The following is a 21519-nucleotide window of genomic DNA, read 5'->3' as shown; positions in this document are numbered from 1 at the left end:
GTGGTTAAACGAAAAAATTATAAAATATATTTTTTTTCGTAATTAGCTCTTAATTTATTTTTAAATATAAAAAAATAAAAATGTTAAGATATTTTTATCTGCTTCTATTTATTAAAACAGCATACTACTTCAAATGTTAAGATCAGTAACAAAAAAGTTCGCCAACAAATTTATGAAAACTTTTAGAAGCTTTTATTATTTTTAAAAGAAAATCTCAAATAAAAAAATAATAAAAGCTTAAAACTTTTATTTAAAAAATAGGAAAAAAAAAAAACAAACTACTTCAAATTGAAAGATTCTAGTTTTTACCATTTCATATTTCAAAAGTTTATACTTACCTAACATTTCTATATTATAAATATAAGCTACAACTTACAATTTCCATCTATCCGTTAGTTTTGCCAAATCTTTTCAGAATTTGATGGGGACAATTGTGTGGTTACAAAAAGATTTTAAAAAATACTTGGCATTGGAGAAAATATATAAAGAAGTTTTTCATAATATATCAAAAATAATAAACTATAAAAAGAGTCGACCATCGTGAAAGCTCTTGTATAAACCTTATCTACATTATAAGGTACATAACCGATATTGTTACAAGATTATTCATCAATAATTTTAAAATAATTTTCATATTCAATTTTAATAGCTCAAACCAAGTTGAAGACCAAGAGCCGCATGTACAAGAAACAATGTCATAATCCCGCTACCCAAAATCCCATGAACATTTCTTAGCCCCGGATTTCCCTAAATTCACAACATTAAAAAAAATTGAAAAAAAAATCCTTAAATTTTAACAATCTTAACATTAAATTACATAATTTAATTTGAAAAAGGTTATAAGGTAACTCATACCTCGAATAATGTTGGCAATGTTGTTTGTAGTGCTAAAAGTGTTAAACCGATCAATCCCGTTACAGCATGAGGACTATAAGAAATCAAAATAGAATGTTATAAAGATTTTTTTTTTTTTTTTTTTGGAATATAAGGGTAAAATGGTCATTACAAGTGTTACCTTTCAAGGATAGGCCTATCGGAAGTAAGTAGAGAGGTTACTCCACCGGTGGCTCCAAGGGCAAAGAAGAAGAACATTCCCGCAAGGAGTTTTGGATGCAAGTCTTTAGCCATTGCTTTCTCATCCTAAATTTGTTTAAAAAAAATTAATCAACAATGTTTTTGAATTTTGTCTTCTTTTTTAATTTATAAAATTCGACACAAATTTTTTATTTTTTCAATAAGATTCTTACCACATTATCAGAGAAGCGAATGCGAAAACCTAAGTAAGTTCCATACCCACCCATGGCAAACAGCACAACTGCCTGCAAGTGCAAAATAATAATAATAACATTTTTTTTAATTTATATATGAAAAAAAAATTAATGATTTTTGAAATTAGAAAAAAATTTATACCATATTGCCAGGGTGGCCCCAATGAACAAGCCAACCGGGGAGATCCAATGATTTCACGAGGTCAACGAAAGGTCCAAACAGCGATCTAATAGTTCCAGCTAACGTTGAAAAAAAAATCAAATTTTGGCAACTTTTCTACCCATAATAGCAACATACTTTATTTTTTTTATTCATAATAGCAATATATTATATATTTCTCTTTATTGGTGAAAACTGTAATTGCGTTCCTATTATGGTGAAAAAATGTAAATACATTGCTATTATGGAAAATGTAAATACATTGCTATTATGGGTGAAAAATATATTCGTAAAAAATAGTAAAATATTTTGCTATTTCCTACAAGAAATGTAATTTGAATGAGTTGAAACCAAACAAACTATTGTAAGAGCTTTTCCATTTCATTTCTTTTTCACTTCGCTTGTGAATTTACAAGCTCTCTATATGGAGCTTTTTCATAATTCAAAATACATTTTATTCATTTATTTTACTAATTAAAAATAAAACTTGTTGTTTTGTTTATTACAATATAAAATAGATATGAAATACTCTAAAACTTATAAAAAAATTATTTTTGTAGTAAAAATTATGTATATTATTTATTTATTTTAAATCTAATTATACTAATTTTTTTTTGTTGTAAAAAATTGTGCATATAATATATATAAAAATATATTAATTTAATTTCAAATACATATACTCATATAAAAATCATAAAAATGATATAAATTCTAGAATTGGTATGAATGTATCATCTATGATTGTGGATGCTCTAACCAATCCCAAACACCCCTTATTTCCTACATTTATGATTGAATTTGAATCGATTGTGATGAAAATGCAACTAAAATCCATAAAAGTAAAATGAGAAAACAGAATCGTATAGGAGATTAGGAGGAGTGTTAATCGATTACCTCCAGGAAGAGCACCGATTACGAGAAGAGGGAGGGGGGAGATCGAGTATAAGACGCTTTCACTAACACTCTCCTCCTCCGCCATTTCCGTTTCTTCTTCTTGAAGAATGTCGAGTTGAATTGGTTTCCTGATTGCAAAAGTGGAAAAATAAACCCTATTTTTGTACCTTGTGGTCGTAGATTTGGGTAACAGTGAAGCGGAAGAAGGTAAGAATGGAGTAGGAATAGAAGGAGATGAGGAGGTGAGTCTGTGAAATGAAGCAGAAGCACTACTCAACATCGCCATTTTCAATATATTATTAGCTACTGAGTCTGTCTGTGTGTGTGTGTTTGTGTGTGTTTTGGTGAGTGAATGAAAATATGAAATAGAAAGGAGGGGAGGGAGGGTAAAGGCAAAGAAAGAGACACGTTTAAGGTTTGATAAGTTGTTGGTAAGCTTAGGAACGTGGTCTCAACGAGCTCTTTCTTTCCCCTCAGATATTATCTTTACCTTTTTTTTTCTTTTTCTTTTTTCTTTTTCCTTAGGTAAAAAACATTTTCTCGATGTATGAATGTATCTATAGACTATATAATCTGTATTTAATATTTATCGGACCGATTTTGAGAATGTTGAGTGTGTTTTTTTAAAATAGTGTATGTGAAGTTAAAATTTTAAAGGTAGAACATGATGCAAAATATGATGTTTGTTTAGATTTCTGTTTACTACTGACCTTATAATTTAAAATAGAAATAAAAAATAATATTATTAGATTTAAGATACTAGAATATGTTATATATAAACAACATGGAATAATCAGATTATTTTCCCGTCAACATACACATACTATTCACATTCCGAATAATACAACATACAAAAATGGGAATTAATTGTACAAGAGCTTATCTAATACAACCTCATCTTTGACTTGTGAGCCACTCCCATTTATCACCACCTATCTAATCATTAACATCTGAAAGTAAAAAATAACTAAAAAATAAGTAAATAAGTCATCTCAAATTGTTTCAAAAAACTAGTAAAAAAGGAGAAAACCTGTGATACCTCAATGTTATATACAGGTGTCATCGTTTGAAGAGGTGCATATCATCTATCTATCGACTCGAAGAACATTGTTATGTATGGATCCCCTTGCAACCACTTCTTTCATTGGATCAATCATCCATTTTCCATCAACTATAAATTTTATCTGCACTTATTTCCCAATTTTTTTTTATTAAAAAAAAAACTCTCGTCAACAAAAACACAAATATGTATTGATATACCTCATAGATCCCAGGGTACAGCCACAACATGGACCTCCAAAGCCTAGTGTTTCTGGTGAAAAAACATTTATTTGTTAAATTGTAGTAATTATTGTGATAATGCTGAGGTGGCAATGAAAGAGAGTTGGAAACCTGAATTCGATAGGGTCTGTGATGTTTGAAGAAGGTTGTGGATCTAATTTGACACCATGATTCCAGCCATTGAAGCTACCAGCCACCTCTACACTCTCACCTTCTCCCCAGTAGTCAACTTGAACCTACCAAACAAACTCAAACCTTCCATTAAAGTATCCAATTTAAACCAATATCACCCGACGTAGCATTTCATAGGTTTTTATTTTATTTTATTTAATATTATTGTTTTATGACATATAATTAGTTATTTTTATTATAATAACATTGTGATTTTTATATTACAATATGTCACGTGGATATGGATGCCATACTGCCATGTAGGGGAAGATACCTAATTCTTTATTCCTTAACTTGACCAAAGTCCACATCTAGTTTTTTTTTCAAGTGAACCCGTTTATTCTTTCATATAGCTTGATTCCACTCTGATTTTTTCATTCTCAAGACTCCGGTTTCAAAAACTGAAATAATCAGTTTCGATTATTATATTGTAGAAACCAATCCATTATATATTATTTTTGATTATTTAATATATACTATAAAAAAATAATATAAAACAGAATGGTCCGTATACACCAGGTAGTAACAAAATGGGCAAACCTTAAATCTCTTTTGTTTTGTTTGCATCTTTGCGATACGGAGTCTTCCACCCAGCTTCTCCATCTCAACGAACTTATCTACCATAAGTGATTAGCTTTTTTCAATGATGAATCGATGAAGTGAGCCTCGTTTGCAACATTATCATTTTCCATCTCTTTCCAATTTTGTCTCACAATCGGCATCACAGGCTCACAGTGAACAATGTGCTCAGAGTGATTAGTTGTGAATACAACAATGCGTTGTGAGCCTGTGATGCCAATTGTGAGACAGAATCAGAAAGAGATGGAGAATGGCGATGTAGCAGACGAGACTCATTCGGTTCACTTCATCGATTCATCATTCAAAAGAGTTAATCGCTTATAACAGGTAGGTTCGTTGAGAAGCTGGGTGGGAACCGTCGTATCACAAAAATGCAAACAAAACAAAAGGGATTTAGAGTTTTGTCGATTTGGTTACTACCTGGTATATACGAAGCATTCTATTTTATTATCTTTTTTCGATAGTATATATTAAATAATCAAAAATAATATATAATAGGTTGGTTTTGGGTCGGTTTCTACAGTATAATAACCGAAACCGAATATTTCGGTTTTTGAAACCAGAACCCAAACGACAGTTTGGGTCTAGTTTCAGTTTTTCAGTTTTTGGGTTTGGTTTTGCTCACTCGTATTGATTTGTATCTATTATAAACTCCTCTTGTGAATAAAGATCTCTTTTCTTTTGTACACTAAAATTTGGTTAGGGGAGTATACACAATAAATGGGGATCCCACAACGATTCTTACTTTTCTTTTGAACAGTAAAATTTGTTTGGGGGAGTATAGACTATAGGCCACCCACCTGCATTTTCCTAATTCCATGTTTGTTAACATAATATGGCATAAACAGTAAATAAAGACCAAAAAGCTTCTATGTATCCGTATGATATCTGGCATTTTTACTAGTAATTTAGTAAATAAGGAGTTACCTGTTTTAATCCAGAAAGGCTTTCTTCAGCTGCAAGTAGCTCTGCATCTTTATCCAACACAAGCTTCTGTGCTTTATTTATCTCTGTTTCAGCTTTAGCTTGTAATTCACACAACGCTTCCTGAGTAGCAACCAATAACCAATTGTTACTGATTTTTTTAAATCTTCCTTATAATAATTCATTCTGAAATATTTCAATGTTAATGAGAGCATACATTACATATAAAATCATATATTCACCTTGTTCTTCTCAATCTGTTCCTTCAACTGAGATAATTCCAACTCCTTGTGATGCTAAGCACATCAAAAACAATAACAAGATTTAGATATGCTACAAAGATCCAATAACTATAATATAATTATATAATACCAGTATAACTTTGATGCGATTGATTTCAGCTTCATCCTCCTTTGTTCTCATCTGTCTTACATAAACATAAGATAACATGATTTAGATTTTAGAGAGAGAAAGAGGTAAGTAGAATCGTATATGAAAATCTGAAATCAGATAATGAAATAACCTCAACATCCTCAGCACTTTGTAGTTGATCATTGGAAGAAATATTTCTACAAAAAATACAAATTAATAAATTGAAATGGATCCCACAAAAAAATAATAATAATAATAATAATAACAATGCAAACCTCAACTGAGATGTTGAATTTACAAGCTGGGATGACAAAACACTCCCGTTTGCTAAATTGGCAGAATCTGAACATCAAGAAGCACCAAAAGCTGAATTTAATGCAAGGGAGATAAATACTTTCAACAAAATTAATGAATCAAAGGACAAAATATATTATATATCTACACATTAACATGACTTGCCTTCAATTGTTTCAAGTTCTCCACTCTGAATAAATTTCATCACCTTTTCCTGTAATGATGATTTAGTGGAAGTCTCTTCATTCGACAACAACACAGCTTCAGCCAACTTTGTTCCATTCTCATCCAAATCTTTTTAATACAAATGATTTAATAAGAAGAGTTTTGAGTTTAACTTTATCCCATGCTGTAAAAAGAGAAAAGAAAAAAAAAACACCTGTTGATTCATCTTCTTCAGTATTGGTATTTTCCTGATTATCAGTCAAGGTCTCATCTACATTAGAATCGTTGACTTTGACCTCTTGTGAGGCTGCAAGAAGCTCTTTAATAAGTTTATATCCTCTTCTTCTCACAAGGTTAGCAAGGTCTTGCCTGTATAGTAATGTAAGAACAACAGAATAATTCAAAAAAATTCTCCACAAGTAGAAGCCATTTCCATAAAGCATATAATTTCCTTGCAGATATAAAGTATGCTTTTTTACAGTGTGAGGATAGAACTGAAATCAAATGATATACATATTTCTTAAGCCAATATGATAAACTTCCATTGAATCTCCATGATTACCAAGGTCAGAAGTGACTCAAATGCCATCTAATTGTAAATTATTCATGTCAAATGCCATTTAATTGCAAATTACTGCAAGCAATTTCTAGTATCAGGAACCTTTTCCATGATAATTAAAGCATTCATATCAGCAGACATGTATTCAAGTGCAAAACAAGGAACTGGAAATGAAGAAGAGATATACAATGCTACAGAAACTAAACCTGCCATGGTGCGAAAGCTCCTTCAAAGAAGGAACATGTCCGTCAGGAAGCCCAGCCTCGGACATAAATTCCCGTAAATCGTTGCAGAGATCTGCATTGGTCCTCGCCGGTTTCCTGCCGGCAACTCTAAAGCACAAAATCCGTTTAACGAACCTCGAATTAGTAAAATTTCAACACGAACAAACGCATACAGAGGCACATGCAATCGAAAATGAAGCAACAAATTGCAAAACCTTGTTTCATTTGGTGACGAAGCACAATCTGTGACGAGGAGGCAGCGGCGGTGACGGACGCCGAATTGACAAAGGCGAGGTTCTGGAGCGGCGGTCAAGAAGTGTTTGTAAGAAGGGAGGAAGAAGTGAGAGTGGGGGAGGGGGAGGTGCAGGTGCAGTTGCGTCGCCATGGGAGAAATCATCAGTTGTAGAGCATTGAGGTTTTGTAGAATTCGAGTTCCCTAAAAAAACACTGATGTGTTGTATACTCCACTACCACTACAACTACCACCACCACCGCAACCACCGGTTCTTCTGCCGAGAGATTCCCTATCCTCCCTTTCAGGCACCGAGCTTCACTGGAAATTAAGATTTAAGTTGCTCCTCCGTCAGAATTTAAAACTAATATAATAATGATTTATCAGCCTTTTAATTGAAATATTTAATATTAGTCAAATTAGGTAAAATATCATTAAATTAGGTAAAATATCATTGGGAAAATGACTTAGGAGGGTAACTACCTTTTATACGTGTTCACATATTGGCAACTTCTTTTTTTTGTATATAATAAAGCAACTAACTTGTTTTAACTGTTTAAATTACATCAATATTACTGGCTAATATCTGTTTATACCGGTAACTCAAAGGGAAAATGACTTAGGAGGATAACTACCTCTTATCCGTGTTCACATGTTGGCAACTTCTTATTTTTTGTACATAAAAAAGCAAGTAACTTGTTTTAACTGTGTAACATCCCAAAAATCATGACCAAAAATTTCGTTTTTAATTTAATACTAAAACCATTAATTTAATACTCCGACATCGGGCCCCGCCCGGCATCAGGCCCTGCCTGGCATCGAGCCTCGCTCGGTATACATATATGTCTCTCTTAGGCCCCGCCCGCTAAACACATACAATCATATAACATGCTAACACATAAAAGAAACATACTCTACTATATCCCTGTCCTAAGAAACATACTCTGCTAATAATGAGATACAAAACATCATCCGTACTCAGCTAGTGATGAGATATGGGACCTCGCCCACACTCACCTCCTTACCAGGCACATACAAGTATCACACAGACAGCAAGTATAATCTAACATGCAAACATTCCTCGGGCACCCGCCCGACATCAGACCTTGGTCTGGAATAACATACTAGCATACAATGCCTAGGGCTAACCCCCGGGTCTTCCTACTCATAGACTACATGGGCTGACATTGTGGCCTTAGACCCATTCACACAGTGAGGGGACTCACCTTGCACTACTGAAGCCCTGGCTGGAACTAGTTGAGTACGGACGAAGTTCCGTATCTCATTATTAGCATAGTATGTTTCTTAGGACAATGATACGGTAGAGTATGTTTCTTTATGTGTTAGCATGTTATATGATTGCATGTGTTTAGTGGGTGGGGCCTAAGAGAGACAAATTTGTATACCGAGCGGGGCTCGATGCCAGACGAGGCCTAATGTCGGGCGGGGCCCGATACCGGAGTATTAAATTAATAGTTTGACAATTATGGTTTTAGTATTAAATTAAAAACGAAATTTTTGTTCATGATTTTTTAGATGTTACACAGTTAAAACAAGTTAGTTGCTTTCTTATGTACAAAAAATAAGAAATTGTCAATATGTGAACATGGATAAGAGGTAGTTACCCTCCTAAGTCATTTTCCCTTTGAGTTACCGGTTAAAACAGGTATTAACCGTAATATTGGTGTAATTTAAACAATTAAAACAAGTGAGTTGTTTTATTATGTACAAAAAATAAGAAATTGTCAATATGTGAACACGGATAAGAGGTAGTTACCCTCCTAAGTTATTTTCCCAAATAACATATGTTAGTTAAATTATTTGAAACGGTGTATATTTAGAATTAGTTTAAGTGTCTGTATTATTTGTTTATAATTATAATCAAACAAGTTTAACGATAACAAAGCCCTATATTTGGTAATTTGGGATTTTATTAGATTATATGTTTATAATATTAATTTTAAATTTATGATTTTAAAAAATATGTTTCCTAAATAAAAAGTTACTTTAAAATATGTTCCTCTTATGTATAACTAGGAAAAGGTCCGTGCGTTGCACGGGTGAAAGTTTAGTGGCAAAAATATAAAGAAGTAAAAATAAAGTGTCGAAATTATAAAGAGGAAAAGTTTGTTGAAACTTTAGTGGCAAAATTAGTAAAAGTAAAGTACAAAAACTATAAAGAGAAAAAGTTTGTTGAAACATTAGTGGCAAAATTATAAAAAAGTAAAAAATAAAGTGGTAAAATTATAAAAGAATAAAGAAAAATGCTTTTAAAGAAGTAAAAGTGAAAGTTTAGTGGCAAAAATATAAAGAAGTAAAAATAAAGTGGCAAAATTATAAAAATGAAAAGTTTGTTGAAACTTTAGTGGCAAAATTAAGAAAAAGTAAAAATATAGTGTTAGAAGTATAAACATGGAAAGTTTCCTGTTGAAATCTTCCATGTGCTTTAATATATATATATATATATATATATATATATATATATATATATATATATATATATATATATATATATATATATATAATTTGTACAAAATATATAAATATGTATATCATTAGTTCAAAATCATGTAATTACACGTGTGTGTGTGTGTGTGTGTGTATATATATATATATATATATATATATATATATATATATATATATATATATATATATATATATATAGAGAGAGAGAGAGAGAGTTAGGTTCAAATGTTTTTAGCAAGTATTGTGTGCCTAAATGCACCAATGAGAATTCAAGAAATAATAAATCATGAAATAAATCATTAAAAGGTATTTTGGACATTTTGTACTTTTAATTAAGGAAATCATTTAATTTAAATCTTGCAATTAAGGAAATAAAGTAATATATATTGACCTAGTCATTTGTGTTCTCGTTTATAGGCGTGCATATTGTTCCGTTCCAACCCTAGCACATCTATTTCTTTTTTGCGGCCTTCTTTAGCAACCAGCAAGAAGAGAGGGCAAGATCGGGAAACTCGCAGGAGCTATCTGTCGGAGTTGTAGAAGACAACTGGAGAGAAGAAAGGCTAGAAGGTCTAAGGCAGATTACTCGTTTGGTAAGTCTAGTATGTCCCTGTTTCTTATTCTGTCTTCTACCTATCGGAGTTCTAGAAGACAACCAGCGAGAAGAGAGGTCCGCTCCTTTTTTGTAACAGCTATTCTGCTTCATTTTCCCTCCACGAATCGTAAATGGCATCTCAGGTATCATGTTATCTTCTTTATTCAGGTATCATGTTTATTGTGGGTATTTGGAAGAAAGTAGAGTGACAATGATAGCCCCATAAATTGTCAATTCTCGATTCCAATCAGCTGAGATTTTTATATGGTTCGATTTTTCTCTAAATTCCCAGTTCTTGATTTTAGGTTCGAATATATAGAAGAATATCATAAACAATTGCATCTCTATTAGTGGAATTGAAAACATTCTGATTTGCACACCAATTGTTTGTTAATATGTCTCAGTGAATTTCAGTTACTTATTCCAAAATTGGTCATTTCTTGCTTAATGAGTCACTTTCAGTTAGAAGGAAGCATAGAAAAAGATGTAAGTTCGTATGATTCCAGCTCTTGTATCAGAGCCTTATAATGTAAGTAACATTCTTTATTCATGTGTTCAAATTGATGAGTTTCAATTTCTGTTATGTGGATGCTCTTCTTTCTTACAAAATAATGTTTTCAAATCTTATATGAAAACCACGTTTCTATGCTTTATTGGGTCTGACATATATTTTTTTTTCTTTCGATTATGGAATACAATTCTATGTTGTTTGTGCCTTTTTATTTTTCATCAACACAAATTAATTTACTCTTTAAACTTTGTGGTATGCATTCTAAATCAAATATGTTGTTGGAAATTATGTATTCTACCAGAATAAAATCGATGTATTCTGCCAGAATGTATTATATGTATTCTGTCATATTCTATTTATTCTACCAGAATATATTAAGTGATAGTTAATTGCAAGTAACATGTTTTTAACAATTATTAGTTTTTGTTGTATTTGTAATAGGAATGTGTAACAACCCGTTATTTCCGGGCATTATAAATCGAGTCTTGTAACCTCTTTGGAATGTAATAGGAATATCATCGATAAATGAATTATTCAAAAGCTCTGATTGGAGTACACTATGTAGTAGATATCGTCTTAAGGTTTCCAAATATATAAAGAACACTAAAATCCGAGTTATGACGAAGAAGTTATGACCATTCTAAGATTTCCGACAAAACCGACAACACCGATTAAACGGAAAACGCAAAGTTTCAATACGATAGCATTTAGCCTTAGGTATCTAAATGAAAATTATAGATAACATTAAACCGTGAGCGTACACAAAAAGAACGTCCAAATCTGACTTCGTATGAGGAAGTTATGATTTTTCCAAGATCCGAATATAGCAGTAGACAGCTAAAAACTCGAATCGGAGATCGAGCGACTTTTGGCCGGAATGACCTAAACGAGAATCGAAGGTCTCGACAATGGTATTTCAGCGGTAAAAAGTCTGGCAAAAACCGACATCAAATAAAGAAGTTATGAATTTTCAAAGAAATTCCTTAAACACGATGAGTTTAATATAAATAATAAAAAAATAATTTCGGAATCTGCCGACGGAGTCTAAACGAAAGTTGTAGAGCGTAGTCTCACCTACGCGTGGATATAAAGACCATCGAAAACGGAGTTCGTATGAAGAAGATATGAATTTTTGAAATTTATTAAATAAATTATATATTTATTTAAATCAAAATTCGGACCTTATCCGAAGAGGAGTCAGCGTCCTCATCCGAGGTACGCGCTGCGTACCCGAGAGACTTGGCCTCGGAACGTCCACGTCGCCCTATCCGAGGCTTCCGACCCATCCGACCCGCCCGTCCGACCGACCCGTCCGACCCGCTGTCCCATCCGACCCGCCTCCCCACCGACCCGTCCCATCCGAAGCCGAGGCAGTCGAGGCTTCGGTCATGCATGACGTACGCGTACGCGCTGCGTACGAGCATACGCCCCGCGTACCGAGGCGGTTCAGCCTTCCTATAAATAGAATGCGAGGGCTTCCGAGAAAAATGCTCATTTCTTTCCTCTCTCTCACAATCTTGCCTCGTTTTCCGTGCCCGTTCAAACCCGAAGCTCTGGTCTTTTTGCTCAAGTCCCGAGGGTCGATTTTACTCCCGAGATTCCCGAGAATCCCGAGGAAAATCTGTTTCCCAAGACGAAACTCTGTCCGGTTTTCCATCTCGCTATCTTCAAGCTATCAAGTGAGTTCATATCCCCTTCGAACACTCTTTAAATACATTTTAAATGCTTTTATACTCTTTTAAGGGGAGGAATACAAGTAAACATACCGTTATTATCGTGTATTTCGTAAAAATCTCATTTACTCGTTTCTATCAAATGATTCACTTGTGATTTAGTTCTATTATGCGAAAACTCTTGCTATACTTTGCATGCAATAGTTTTATACAAAGTATTTAGTAACACCAAAATATCTTTCGTTGTTAAACCGTTTCATATATTCTAAAAACTTGTGATTTATGTTGGTCAAACATTGTGAAAAAGGATAAACTTTGCATACAAAACTATCACTTTAATACAGACTTAGTTGAGAATCCATGAGACGTGTATATCTTCAAACACTGCCTTTTAGATAAAAGGTATCGCTACAAGTCCTGTCTATAACCAGAGTCTCCCGTTCGGAGAACGTGTCAAATGTGTATAGATCTATACGGGAAGTCATGATCCCGCACCCTGGCTGTTAGTTACAGTCCGTCTTTTGGGGTGACAGTTTGTCATAACGCTACGACGCCTGAAGAACGTCGCTACAGGCATATTATGTTCCGTATGGTTATAAAACTCATCGGATATACAACTACTATAGTACTTTTGAATAATGAATAAGTAGTTACTACGGTTATTCATTATCTAACAAGCTGAAAACTTCTAATAGGTTTATTATATAAATCTATGTTTAAAACTTTTCTAAAGTATGTGGATTGCTTCAAAATGTTAGCCTTGAACATTAAACAAACAACTATTAAGAAAATAAGGGATTTTCTTGTTTCAACTATCTACGTTTTTTTTCAATACCAATATTCTCATGCATTTCACACTTTTATAAGGAAATATGAGATTTTCTTGGAAGATATACACTCGCTTTTGGAATGGCATTCAATGTTTCTAAATCACTTATGAACTCACCAACTTAATTGTTGACACTTTTTCTTTGAAATAACTTGTATTCTCAGGCAATCGTTAAGCAGGTTTGGAAAGCAACTTTTGGTGAATAACGCGCTGGCATTATTTACTTCTTTTGAAAGATGTTTATGCATTTATCTTTTGAACGTGTAATGAATACAACGATGTAAACATTTTTTTTAAACCTTTATATATGGTGGTGTGTACTTTCCTTTCTATAAACTGTTATGATATTGAATATGACGTCCTCCGCCCCCGAACGTTTCTGCCGTTCTGGTTTGGGGGTGTGACAGAATGGCTGGAAGAAAGCGTTGAAGACCTTGATATTCTTTTAGAATATGTATAATTATATTAAAATATATAAGGATTTTAGTCTGTAGGAATATATATGAATTTGTATTTAAGTTCAGATGTATAAAAATATTTTAGAATGTTTGTTATTTTTCAACATCTGATTCAAGAATTTTACTTTTCTTCAATGATATTCTATTAGAATAAAATTATGAAAGAACATCATTCTAACAAAATAATATTCTATTAGAATAAAATTCTGAAATAGCATCATTCTAACAAAAAATATTCTGACAGAATATAGTCGGTAAAAATTTAAATTGAATTAATTAAAAAATTCATATTTTTTTAAATTAGGAGAATTAATCATCCCTAAAAATCCGAAAATTTCCTTTTATAAATGTAGTTAATTGTCCAAAATACCATTTTGCTAAAAATTATGTGATTATATGGTACATGTTACCCCATTGTAATATCATACACTCTCAAATCATGTCCATTGATTTATTTTATTCGTTGGTTCAGATTTGTGCATTCTGGCACACAATACTTAGTAAAAACAAAATAACCTAAGCATATATATATATATATATATATATATATATATATATATATATATATATATATATATATATATATATAGTCTTTATAAGTTTAATTAGAAAAATAAAAATACTTTTTGGATTTGTCTAGTATAATTCTATTACTAAAGACGTATATAAGATATTAAAATGTGATCTTTAAATATTAACTGATTACATATAAAATGATGACAATTAATTTGTTATTCTTCTATGTTCCTCTCTTCCTCTTCTTTTTATGGGCCATGATGGTGGCCGCGTACCACCAAGGGTTGTGGAGGGAGATGGTGGTGAAATGGATGGAGATAGGGGTGAAAATAGAGGGATAAGATGTTGGGATAATATCTTATGGCCTAATAATCAATATTTTAAAATTTATCGAGAAAGTCATGATTGTTAAAGAATGTGTACCATTATCAATCTTATTAACACTTTAGCTAACCGGCAGTCAAATAAATTACAAATGAAACTTCTGAAAATTGAATTGTTGTTTTCTAAGACGACTGAAATTAAAAAAAAAAAAAATGTTTGTGTAAGTTAATTTATAGACAAAATTAGTATCTTCCAACTCATCAAGCCTATTAAATTAAAAGAAAATATTATTAGTTTTCATTTTTTTTATTATACAAAATGATTTCTTACACCAAAATATATTATTATAATGGTATATTCATAAAAATACCGCTTTTCTTCAAAATATATTACTCTTAACAGGAAAGCCAAACAAACCATTATTTTTAAAACATTATGACTTTCGGTATGGTCTTTACGATCATAATCTCCTTTCATCTCCACATCACCACCATCTCCATCCACCTCATCACCATATCCCACACCAAACCTAGTATAATCTTGATTCTGAAGAGATACATGCATGAGAGAAAGAAGAGAAGAAGAGAGACCTGATTAATCGTGATGGTGTGTGGTCAGGACAATAATTGACCACGTTCATTGTACCATGGAGCAGACACACAGCAAATAGAATGTTGTGCACATCATGGTGGTGGTTCCAGGTGGCAATGAAGGCTCTTCGTTGAAAATATATCGGACGACATTAGTGACTTCAGTTGTGGTCCCCAATATATACAAATTATAATTTCCACACTTTCCCTAAAACTCATTTTCGAACTCTTTGAACATGTGAAACTTCACAACTCCAACAACGAAACTTGCCAAGAAATACAAAAATGGGTAAATCTTCTACTACTTTCTCCCCAACTTTTTATTCTTTGAAGCTAGAGTTTCGAACATGATGAACAAGTTTGAAACTCATCTCATCTTATGATTTTTGAACTTGTTCCTTATGTTCAAAACCCTAAATGTAAGACTACAACGATTGGATTTGTGCTTTAACATATGTCATAGTATAGAATAAGATATAAAACGTACATCTACTTAGCTTCCGTATATAATTAGTCACCAGTATACATGATGCTTAACAAGGCTCGCAGCCAAACTTTATGGTTCCCATGCCAGAGAAAACAAAGTATGAAATGCACACGTGCGCAGATAGTTCATCTAGTATTTTCTAATTCATCACGCCTATTAATCAAAAGAAAATACACAACAAAATTAAGTTCAAAGGACCAATTTCAAATTGGAGACCAAATTAGGGGGACAATTTATGTAGTTTACTCAGGAATCTATAATATATTACCATAAAATCAAATACAGAAAAAACATTATGACCAAATAAATCCCAAATCCGCAATTAGCAAAGCAAGCACAATATGCTTACACAATATACAAAGAAGAGATATTAGAATTTAGAGGTTGTATCGACTAATTCTCATGCTTAACACGTCCTTTTAGTATCCCCGGAAGTGGAGGGGATGGTGGAGGTCTACCGTGTGTTATGGTGGACCTCGGCTGCATAGGAACCCCACCCTCAAACATGCTGGACCCCACACTTCCTTCTGTACAAACATTCTTTGTTCCATCACCAAACTTCATGGCCTTGAGGACATAATTGTCATCATGTAGCTCAAATGGTGTACTGCAAATAGGCCAACAGAAACACAAATAGATGTTATTACTTATTACATTTTTTCTTTTAAATCCGAAAAAGAAAAATGAAATAAAAAAATAATAATAATAATAATAACCTGTTAAAGTCGAAATGAACCAGCTGCATATCTTCTGAAATTTCAACCTCAACAGTCGCATGAGGCCGAGTCTATATATTACAAGACACGAGAGAGGGGTATTTCAGACATTTTACATTTAGGTCATTTTAGAGATTCAACCAAACGTTAAACACTTCCATGATGCGGTTTCATGGGACAAAGAGCAAATCATTCAATATTTTGCAAAAAAGACGAAAATACCCTTTTGGAAAAATCGTACCTGGACAAGTATAAAAGGCAAAGCCACCCCACCACTTGGTGCATTTCCAGACCCATATAACTGCTCATTCCTTTGTATGAGGTTTTGAAGACCTATATGCTTTTATAAAAGAAAAAAAAAAAAGAAAAAATGTATCAAAAATTATTTCCCAATATTAAATTATATAAAATATTTCTCACTTGATCTTCTAGTTCTCGCAAATAAGCCGCTTTCTTCTCAATTCTGTTCTTGATAGCAATACGCTCACTCTATCACATTTAAACAACAATTATAGATTATAATAAATTATATATATATAGATATAATTATATAAATACCTTTAGTTCTTCAATATCATTCAAAGTAGTTCGAGGTAGGCCCCGCCATTGTATTTCCTTTTTATCTTTAGAAATAATATCCATAGCCATGAGAACATTAAGAGCATCATATACCCTTCTACGAATATTCTTCTCATCATATTGTTGCTGTGAATGTTATCACCATTTAAATAAACAAAAACATAATGCTATATAAATATAATTGAGTAGATTTTTTAAAGTACAATTCCTTAATAAGAAAATACTTCAAAGTATAATGTTGCAATAGAAAGAAACAAAAGCAGGATTCTATTGTAAACAAATAAATCAAACATTGCAATTTTGAAAGAAATGAGATATAAAACCTGATCAGGAGGTTGATCACTATTTCTAGGATCTGCAAATTCAGCTACAAGTTCATCTGCAACCTATAAAAATCAAACTTTCTATTCAGTTTTTTCTACTTTTTTTTTTTTTTTTGTGGAAATTATATAAAAGTATCCTGAATAAGAAGATTAAACTGAATGTCTGAATCAACTGACCTCATTATAAGTGGTTCTTCCTTTGCTTTCAACTTTTTCGCATACTAAAATAAAATAAAATTAAAGAGTATAAACTTGCATTGTGGGGTGTGAAATTTTGAGTATTTCAAAATTAGTAAACTGAAGGGCAAAATCGGAACCTTTCATGCTAAATTGGCGAAGTCCTCTTCCTACTTTATCTCCTCCAGTTGCACGTTGACCTCGTTTTTTCTTCTTATTTCTGTTCATCGTATACAAGAAATTTATTCCATTCATCAAGAAAATATAAATGTGTATATGTCTCATTACAATTTACAAGCAAAACTTGAGAAATTTTCCTCCATTTGGATAAGTTTACTTCTTTTGGATTCTTTAATTAACCAAAATAAAAACCAACAAAATCCCAGAAATCGAAACCAAAGCTTCAAGAACAAAACGATATAACAAAATTCTACTTCAAAAGCATCAATTTTCGGAAGAAAATGTGAATATTGCTGCAAATTTCATACCAATTTGTTTATTTGGTAGTAGTTGGTATAAAGTGGGTACTGATTTGCTTCCAAAGTGGAGACTTTCATGTCAATTTGGAAGTCAACGTGTGATAATTGAGGGAGTATGCAAATAGAATCGAGTAAAAGATCTCACCCAGCAGCTCCTTGAGATCCAGCATCATCAGCGTGAATATCAAGGTGATTCAGCCTCATAAACGTGTTATCACTAGCAGGCGTCGCCGCCATTGCAGCCTCACTCCGGGTCGACGGCGACCCAACGCTGCCACTAGTCGAAACAGATTGTCCCGACGCCGTTGTACCCCACGACCGGGTCGCACCACCTCTCGAAACAACCGAAAGTGGGTTTGTACTCCCGACGACATTTTCCAAATTATCGTTCGATCCCATCCTCACCATGAATACCCAAGTAAATTCATCAAGAGTTGGCAAATTTCAAAGGATACCCAGATGAAAACAAATCATGTTAGATCTGAATTTGGATGGAGGAGCTTAAGGGTTTGTAGATGAAAACAAACAAATGGAGCATCATCAAAGAAAGATTCTTTCACTCTTTTAACTCTCTCTAGAATGGGGTTTCTTTAGGGAAAGAAGAAAAAAGAAAAGGGGTGAAATTGCAGAGTTTTAATGGTGGATTGTGTAACGTGTTGATCAGAAGAGGTGTTGAGAGAGTGTGAGGTGAGGGGCGTTGAAGAGGAAATTGAGGAAGGAGGGAAATCCAACGAGGGTTTGTAGTTTGTACAAATTTCTTTTTTTAATTCCATTCTAATTCTACCTCCATAATTAATAAATCTTTTTTATTAGACTTGTATATTTTAGTAATGATAGGTATTTGAAATTTTCAACAACTAATACGAGTTTTATTTTATGTCGACATATATATATTAAAATGAACAAAAAGTAACCCTCACAAGAAACGTTTTAAACATGAGTTTTCTACTTACAATGATTAAAAAAAAAGTACTTGCCAAATTGTATTGTAAATTGTAGAAGGGATAGGGATAAGGGATGCTCTAATATATGTAAGAACAAGTATCAAGTTACAATGAATTTGATCAAGATTGATCACTAAATCTGAGAAAAAAAAAACCATGTTATCAACTTACTGTGCATAAATCATGATAATTAATCACTAAAGTTATAAAGTTATAATGATTGGTAATTGATTTAAAGATTGAGATATAATGCAACATGTCATCTTACACTAATTCTAATTAGTACAAACCTAATATCATACACTTTTTACAATCATTTACATTTTCAATATACTTTTCTTAATTTAACTAATTTATCTTTTAAAATGTTGTATAAAAACCTCATTTAGCTTTTAAATTATATATATATATATATATATATATATATATATATATATATATATATATATATATATATATATATATATATATATATATATATATATATATATAACACTTGACAGCAACATTAAAAAGAAAAACTACAGAAGTCATATTTAATATTGTATGAAAATAAAATACATAGTTATAAAGATAAAAAGTGACAAAAGTATTATATGACCATAATATAGTTTTTAATATCGGAGATTAAGTTCTGTTTGCAAATTAGCTATTAAATTATAAGTTATTTATCAATAAGTTGTATCAAGCTAGTTTATCATTAAGTTAATTTATAAGCTACAATAAACTATTTTTATAATTTTACCAAATATTCTATGACTTTTTGTAATTAGTTTTTTTTTTCTAACTACTTGCTAGTTTTTTATATAATGTAGTTAAAAAAATTAGCAAATGCTAAATTACAATAAATTAATTTATTAACTAATATGCCATGATTAGAATCAAATATATAAAATCCAAAGCTCAATTTACCATTCAATAAAATCTAAATGATTAATAATATTTAACGACAATGATCAAATTCTATATCATTGATCTATTTAAACACCTTTTATTGAATATGTTTTTGATACTTTTTAAAGTAATGATTATTATAAGATTTTTTTTATCTTAAAACTAATATTGATTGTTTGGTAATTAAATTAATTATAGTTAGATTAAAAAATAAAATAATTTGATGTTTAGAAAATCACTGATTTTTGTAAGAATTTTTTGGACTTTTGCTTGGATATTTTTATCAAGTCATCTCTAATGCACGTATTAAAAATACTAAAATAGGGTAAACATATAACAAATGCAACTGTAAGGAACACCTTAAAAGGTTTACACAAAAGTAGTGTAATGAATGGTCCAACTTGCACCAAATTTGAGATAACAAATGTTTTGCCCACAAACTCAAAATGCTTCGCTTTTAACCTTTTTTAATTTATAGGGAAAAAATTATCCATTTATCGTAGATAAATAAGATTCTTATTTATCAAGTAGAAATATTCCTTTATAGAAACCATTAAAATGAGTCAAATAAAAAATATAATATTCAAATTACTTTACGATTAATTTTTAATAAATATTAATGACTTTTATAATTTAATGTTAATTATTTCTAAATTGTTATAAAGTAAATATATAATAAAAGATGTGTTAAAATGAACTAAAAACAACTTTGATAGGAAATAAAATATAATTAAGTAAACCATTTGTCGCTAAATTATGTAAATATAAGTAAGTAACAAATTTACAATATCTTGTGTTTGTTATCATCTTATCTTTTCAATAATATTAATTATTCGTGTAATATATATATATATATATATATATATATATATATATATATATATATATATATATATATATATATATATATATATATATATATATATATATATATATATATATATAACCATAATTAATCAAATAACCAATTTTTTTTCAACTTTTAGAACTTATTTTTTGATAAAAAAAAAACTAAAAATACAGAAATTCATAACTATTTATGCTTTTTCCAATGATATCAAATTCGATAAAAAAAATCGTCAAATTCACAATGTGAATCTTTGAAAAATCACAATGTGAATCTAAATTCACACGATGAATCCAAAAAATATATTTAACATTCACAATGTTACGTTATAAATTTAGATATTTTTAATTTTTTTTTTCAATAAAGAATAAGTTTTAGAACTTAAAAAAAATATATGTGGTTCATTGGAGAACCAATTGAACTTTTCCATATATATATATAAATAAATAAATATATATATATATATATATATATATATATATATATATATATATATATATATATATTGTTAAAAGCTTAAACTAAATTTATTGGTTTTCATAGCTTTTATATAGACCTGGCAATGGGGCGGGTTTAGAGCGAATCGATCTTGATCCAAACCCTTTTAACAAATTTTAAAATCCGATCCAAACCCGCTCCATAACCCGCAGGGTTTTGAATAATCAAACCCATACCCTTATCCACCGAATCAACAGATATCCAAACCCGTCCCGTAACCTGTAGGTTTTTTGAATAATCAAAAACATTTTACTTAAATCATAAAATCACATTTATTAAGTAAAACTAAGTGTTGATTTAGAAAACACATTATGTACTCGAAGACTTTCTATTGGAATTAAAATCATTATTTTAGTTACTTCTGATTGGTTTTTGACCGTCGATTGCATTGATAGTAGGTCTGGCAATGGAGCGGGTTTTGACCCTGATCCGATCTAAACCCTTAACAATTATACGGGTTTGGAGCATAGTTTTTGATCCGTTTACC

General features: G+C 31.2%; 3 protein-coding genes across 3 annotated transcripts; all 3 read right to left on the bottom strand.

Moving 5' to 3' along the window:
- Nucleotides 1-538: 538 nt before the first annotated feature.
- LOC111894068 (uncharacterized) lies at nucleotides 539-2734 on the bottom strand. Its single transcript, XM_023890143.3, has 6 exons — nucleotides 2323-2734; nucleotides 1411-1508; nucleotides 1248-1319; nucleotides 1016-1140; nucleotides 856-928; nucleotides 539-747 (listed from the first exon to the last, which is right to left on the bottom strand). Exons 1-6 carry the CDS (start codon nucleotides 2606-2608, stop codon nucleotides 643-645), a joined length of 759 nt encoding a protein of 252 aa, XP_023745911.1. The 5' UTR covers nucleotides 2609-2734; the 3' UTR covers nucleotides 539-642.
- A 312-nt stretch (nucleotides 2735-3046) lies between these two features.
- LOC111894067 (protein PTST homolog 3, chloroplastic) lies at nucleotides 3047-7467 on the bottom strand. Its single transcript, XM_023890142.3, has 13 exons — nucleotides 7107-7467; nucleotides 6874-6999; nucleotides 6323-6477; nucleotides 6109-6237; nucleotides 5925-5991; nucleotides 5801-5846; nucleotides 5650-5700; nucleotides 5520-5573; nucleotides 5281-5400; nucleotides 3715-3839; nucleotides 3583-3634; nucleotides 3362-3506; nucleotides 3047-3272 (listed from the first exon to the last, which is right to left on the bottom strand). The coding sequence occupies exons 1-12, from the start codon at nucleotides 7286-7288 to the stop codon at nucleotides 3408-3410; spliced, it is 1206 nt and encodes a 401-aa protein (XP_023745910.1). The 5' UTR covers nucleotides 7289-7467; the 3' UTR covers nucleotides 3047-3272; nucleotides 3362-3407.
- An 8291-nt stretch (nucleotides 7468-15758) lies between these two features.
- Nucleotides 15759-18604, bottom strand: LOC111894106 (transcription factor-like protein DPB). Its single transcript, XM_023890182.3, has 9 exons — nucleotides 17995-18604; nucleotides 17511-17590; nucleotides 17371-17414; nucleotides 17194-17256; nucleotides 16850-16996; nucleotides 16712-16780; nucleotides 16533-16631; nucleotides 16292-16362; nucleotides 15759-16182 (listed from the first exon to the last, which is right to left on the bottom strand). The coding sequence occupies exons 1-9, from the start codon at nucleotides 18255-18257 to the stop codon at nucleotides 15969-15971; spliced, it is 1050 nt and encodes a 349-aa protein (XP_023745950.1). The 5' UTR covers nucleotides 18258-18604; the 3' UTR covers nucleotides 15759-15968.
- Nucleotides 18605-21519: the final 2915 nt, after the last annotated feature.

This window comes from Lactuca sativa, chromosome 6 (genome assembly GCF_002870075.4).
Source record: "Lactuca sativa cultivar Salinas chromosome 6, Lsat_Salinas_v11, whole genome shotgun sequence".
Taxonomy (NCBI): Eukaryota; Viridiplantae; Streptophyta; class Magnoliopsida; order Asterales; family Asteraceae; genus Lactuca; species Lactuca sativa.
The sequence above is the reverse complement of the archived record's forward strand: the minus strand, read 5'-3'. Positions and strand labels throughout refer to the sequence as shown.

Bases quoted from the DNA above. Each gene is read 5' to 3' on its own strand.
- LOC111894068 (XM_023890143.3), bottom strand. From the start codon at position 2,608: ATGGCGATGTTGAGTAGTGCTTCTGCTTCATTTCACAGACTCACCTCC. The intron at 1,509-2,322 runs GTAATCGATTAA...TTTCAACGTTAG, and splicing joins AATCGGTGCTCTTCCTGGAG to CTGGAACTATTAGATCGCTG. The intron at 929-1,015 runs GTAACACTTGTA...GATTTCTTATAG, and splicing joins GATAGGCCTATCCTTGAAAG to TCCTCATGCTGTAACGGGAT.
- LOC111894067 (XM_023890142.3), bottom strand. From the start codon at position 7,288: ATGATTTCTCCCATGGCGACGCAACTGCACCTGCACCTCCCCCTCCCC. The intron at 5,992-6,108 runs GCAAGTCATGTT...CTTGATGTTCAG, and splicing joins AGAACTTGAAACAATTGAAG to ATTCTGCCAATTTAGCAAAC. The intron at 5,574-5,649 runs GTATTATATAAT...TGATGTGCTTAG, and splicing joins ATCGCATCAAAGTTATACTG to CATCACAAGGAGTTGGAATT.
- LOC111894106 (XM_023890182.3), bottom strand. From the start codon at position 18,257: ATGGTGAGGATGGGATCGAACGATAATTTGGAAAATGTCGTCGGGAGT. The intron at 16,363-16,532 runs GTACGATTTTTC...TGTAATATATAG, and splicing joins TGCCTTTTATACTTGTCCAG to ACTCGGCCTCATGCGACTGT. The intron at 16,183-16,291 runs GTTATTATTATT...GCCTATTTGCAG, and splicing joins GTTCATTTCGACTTTAACAG to TACACCATTTGAGCTACATG.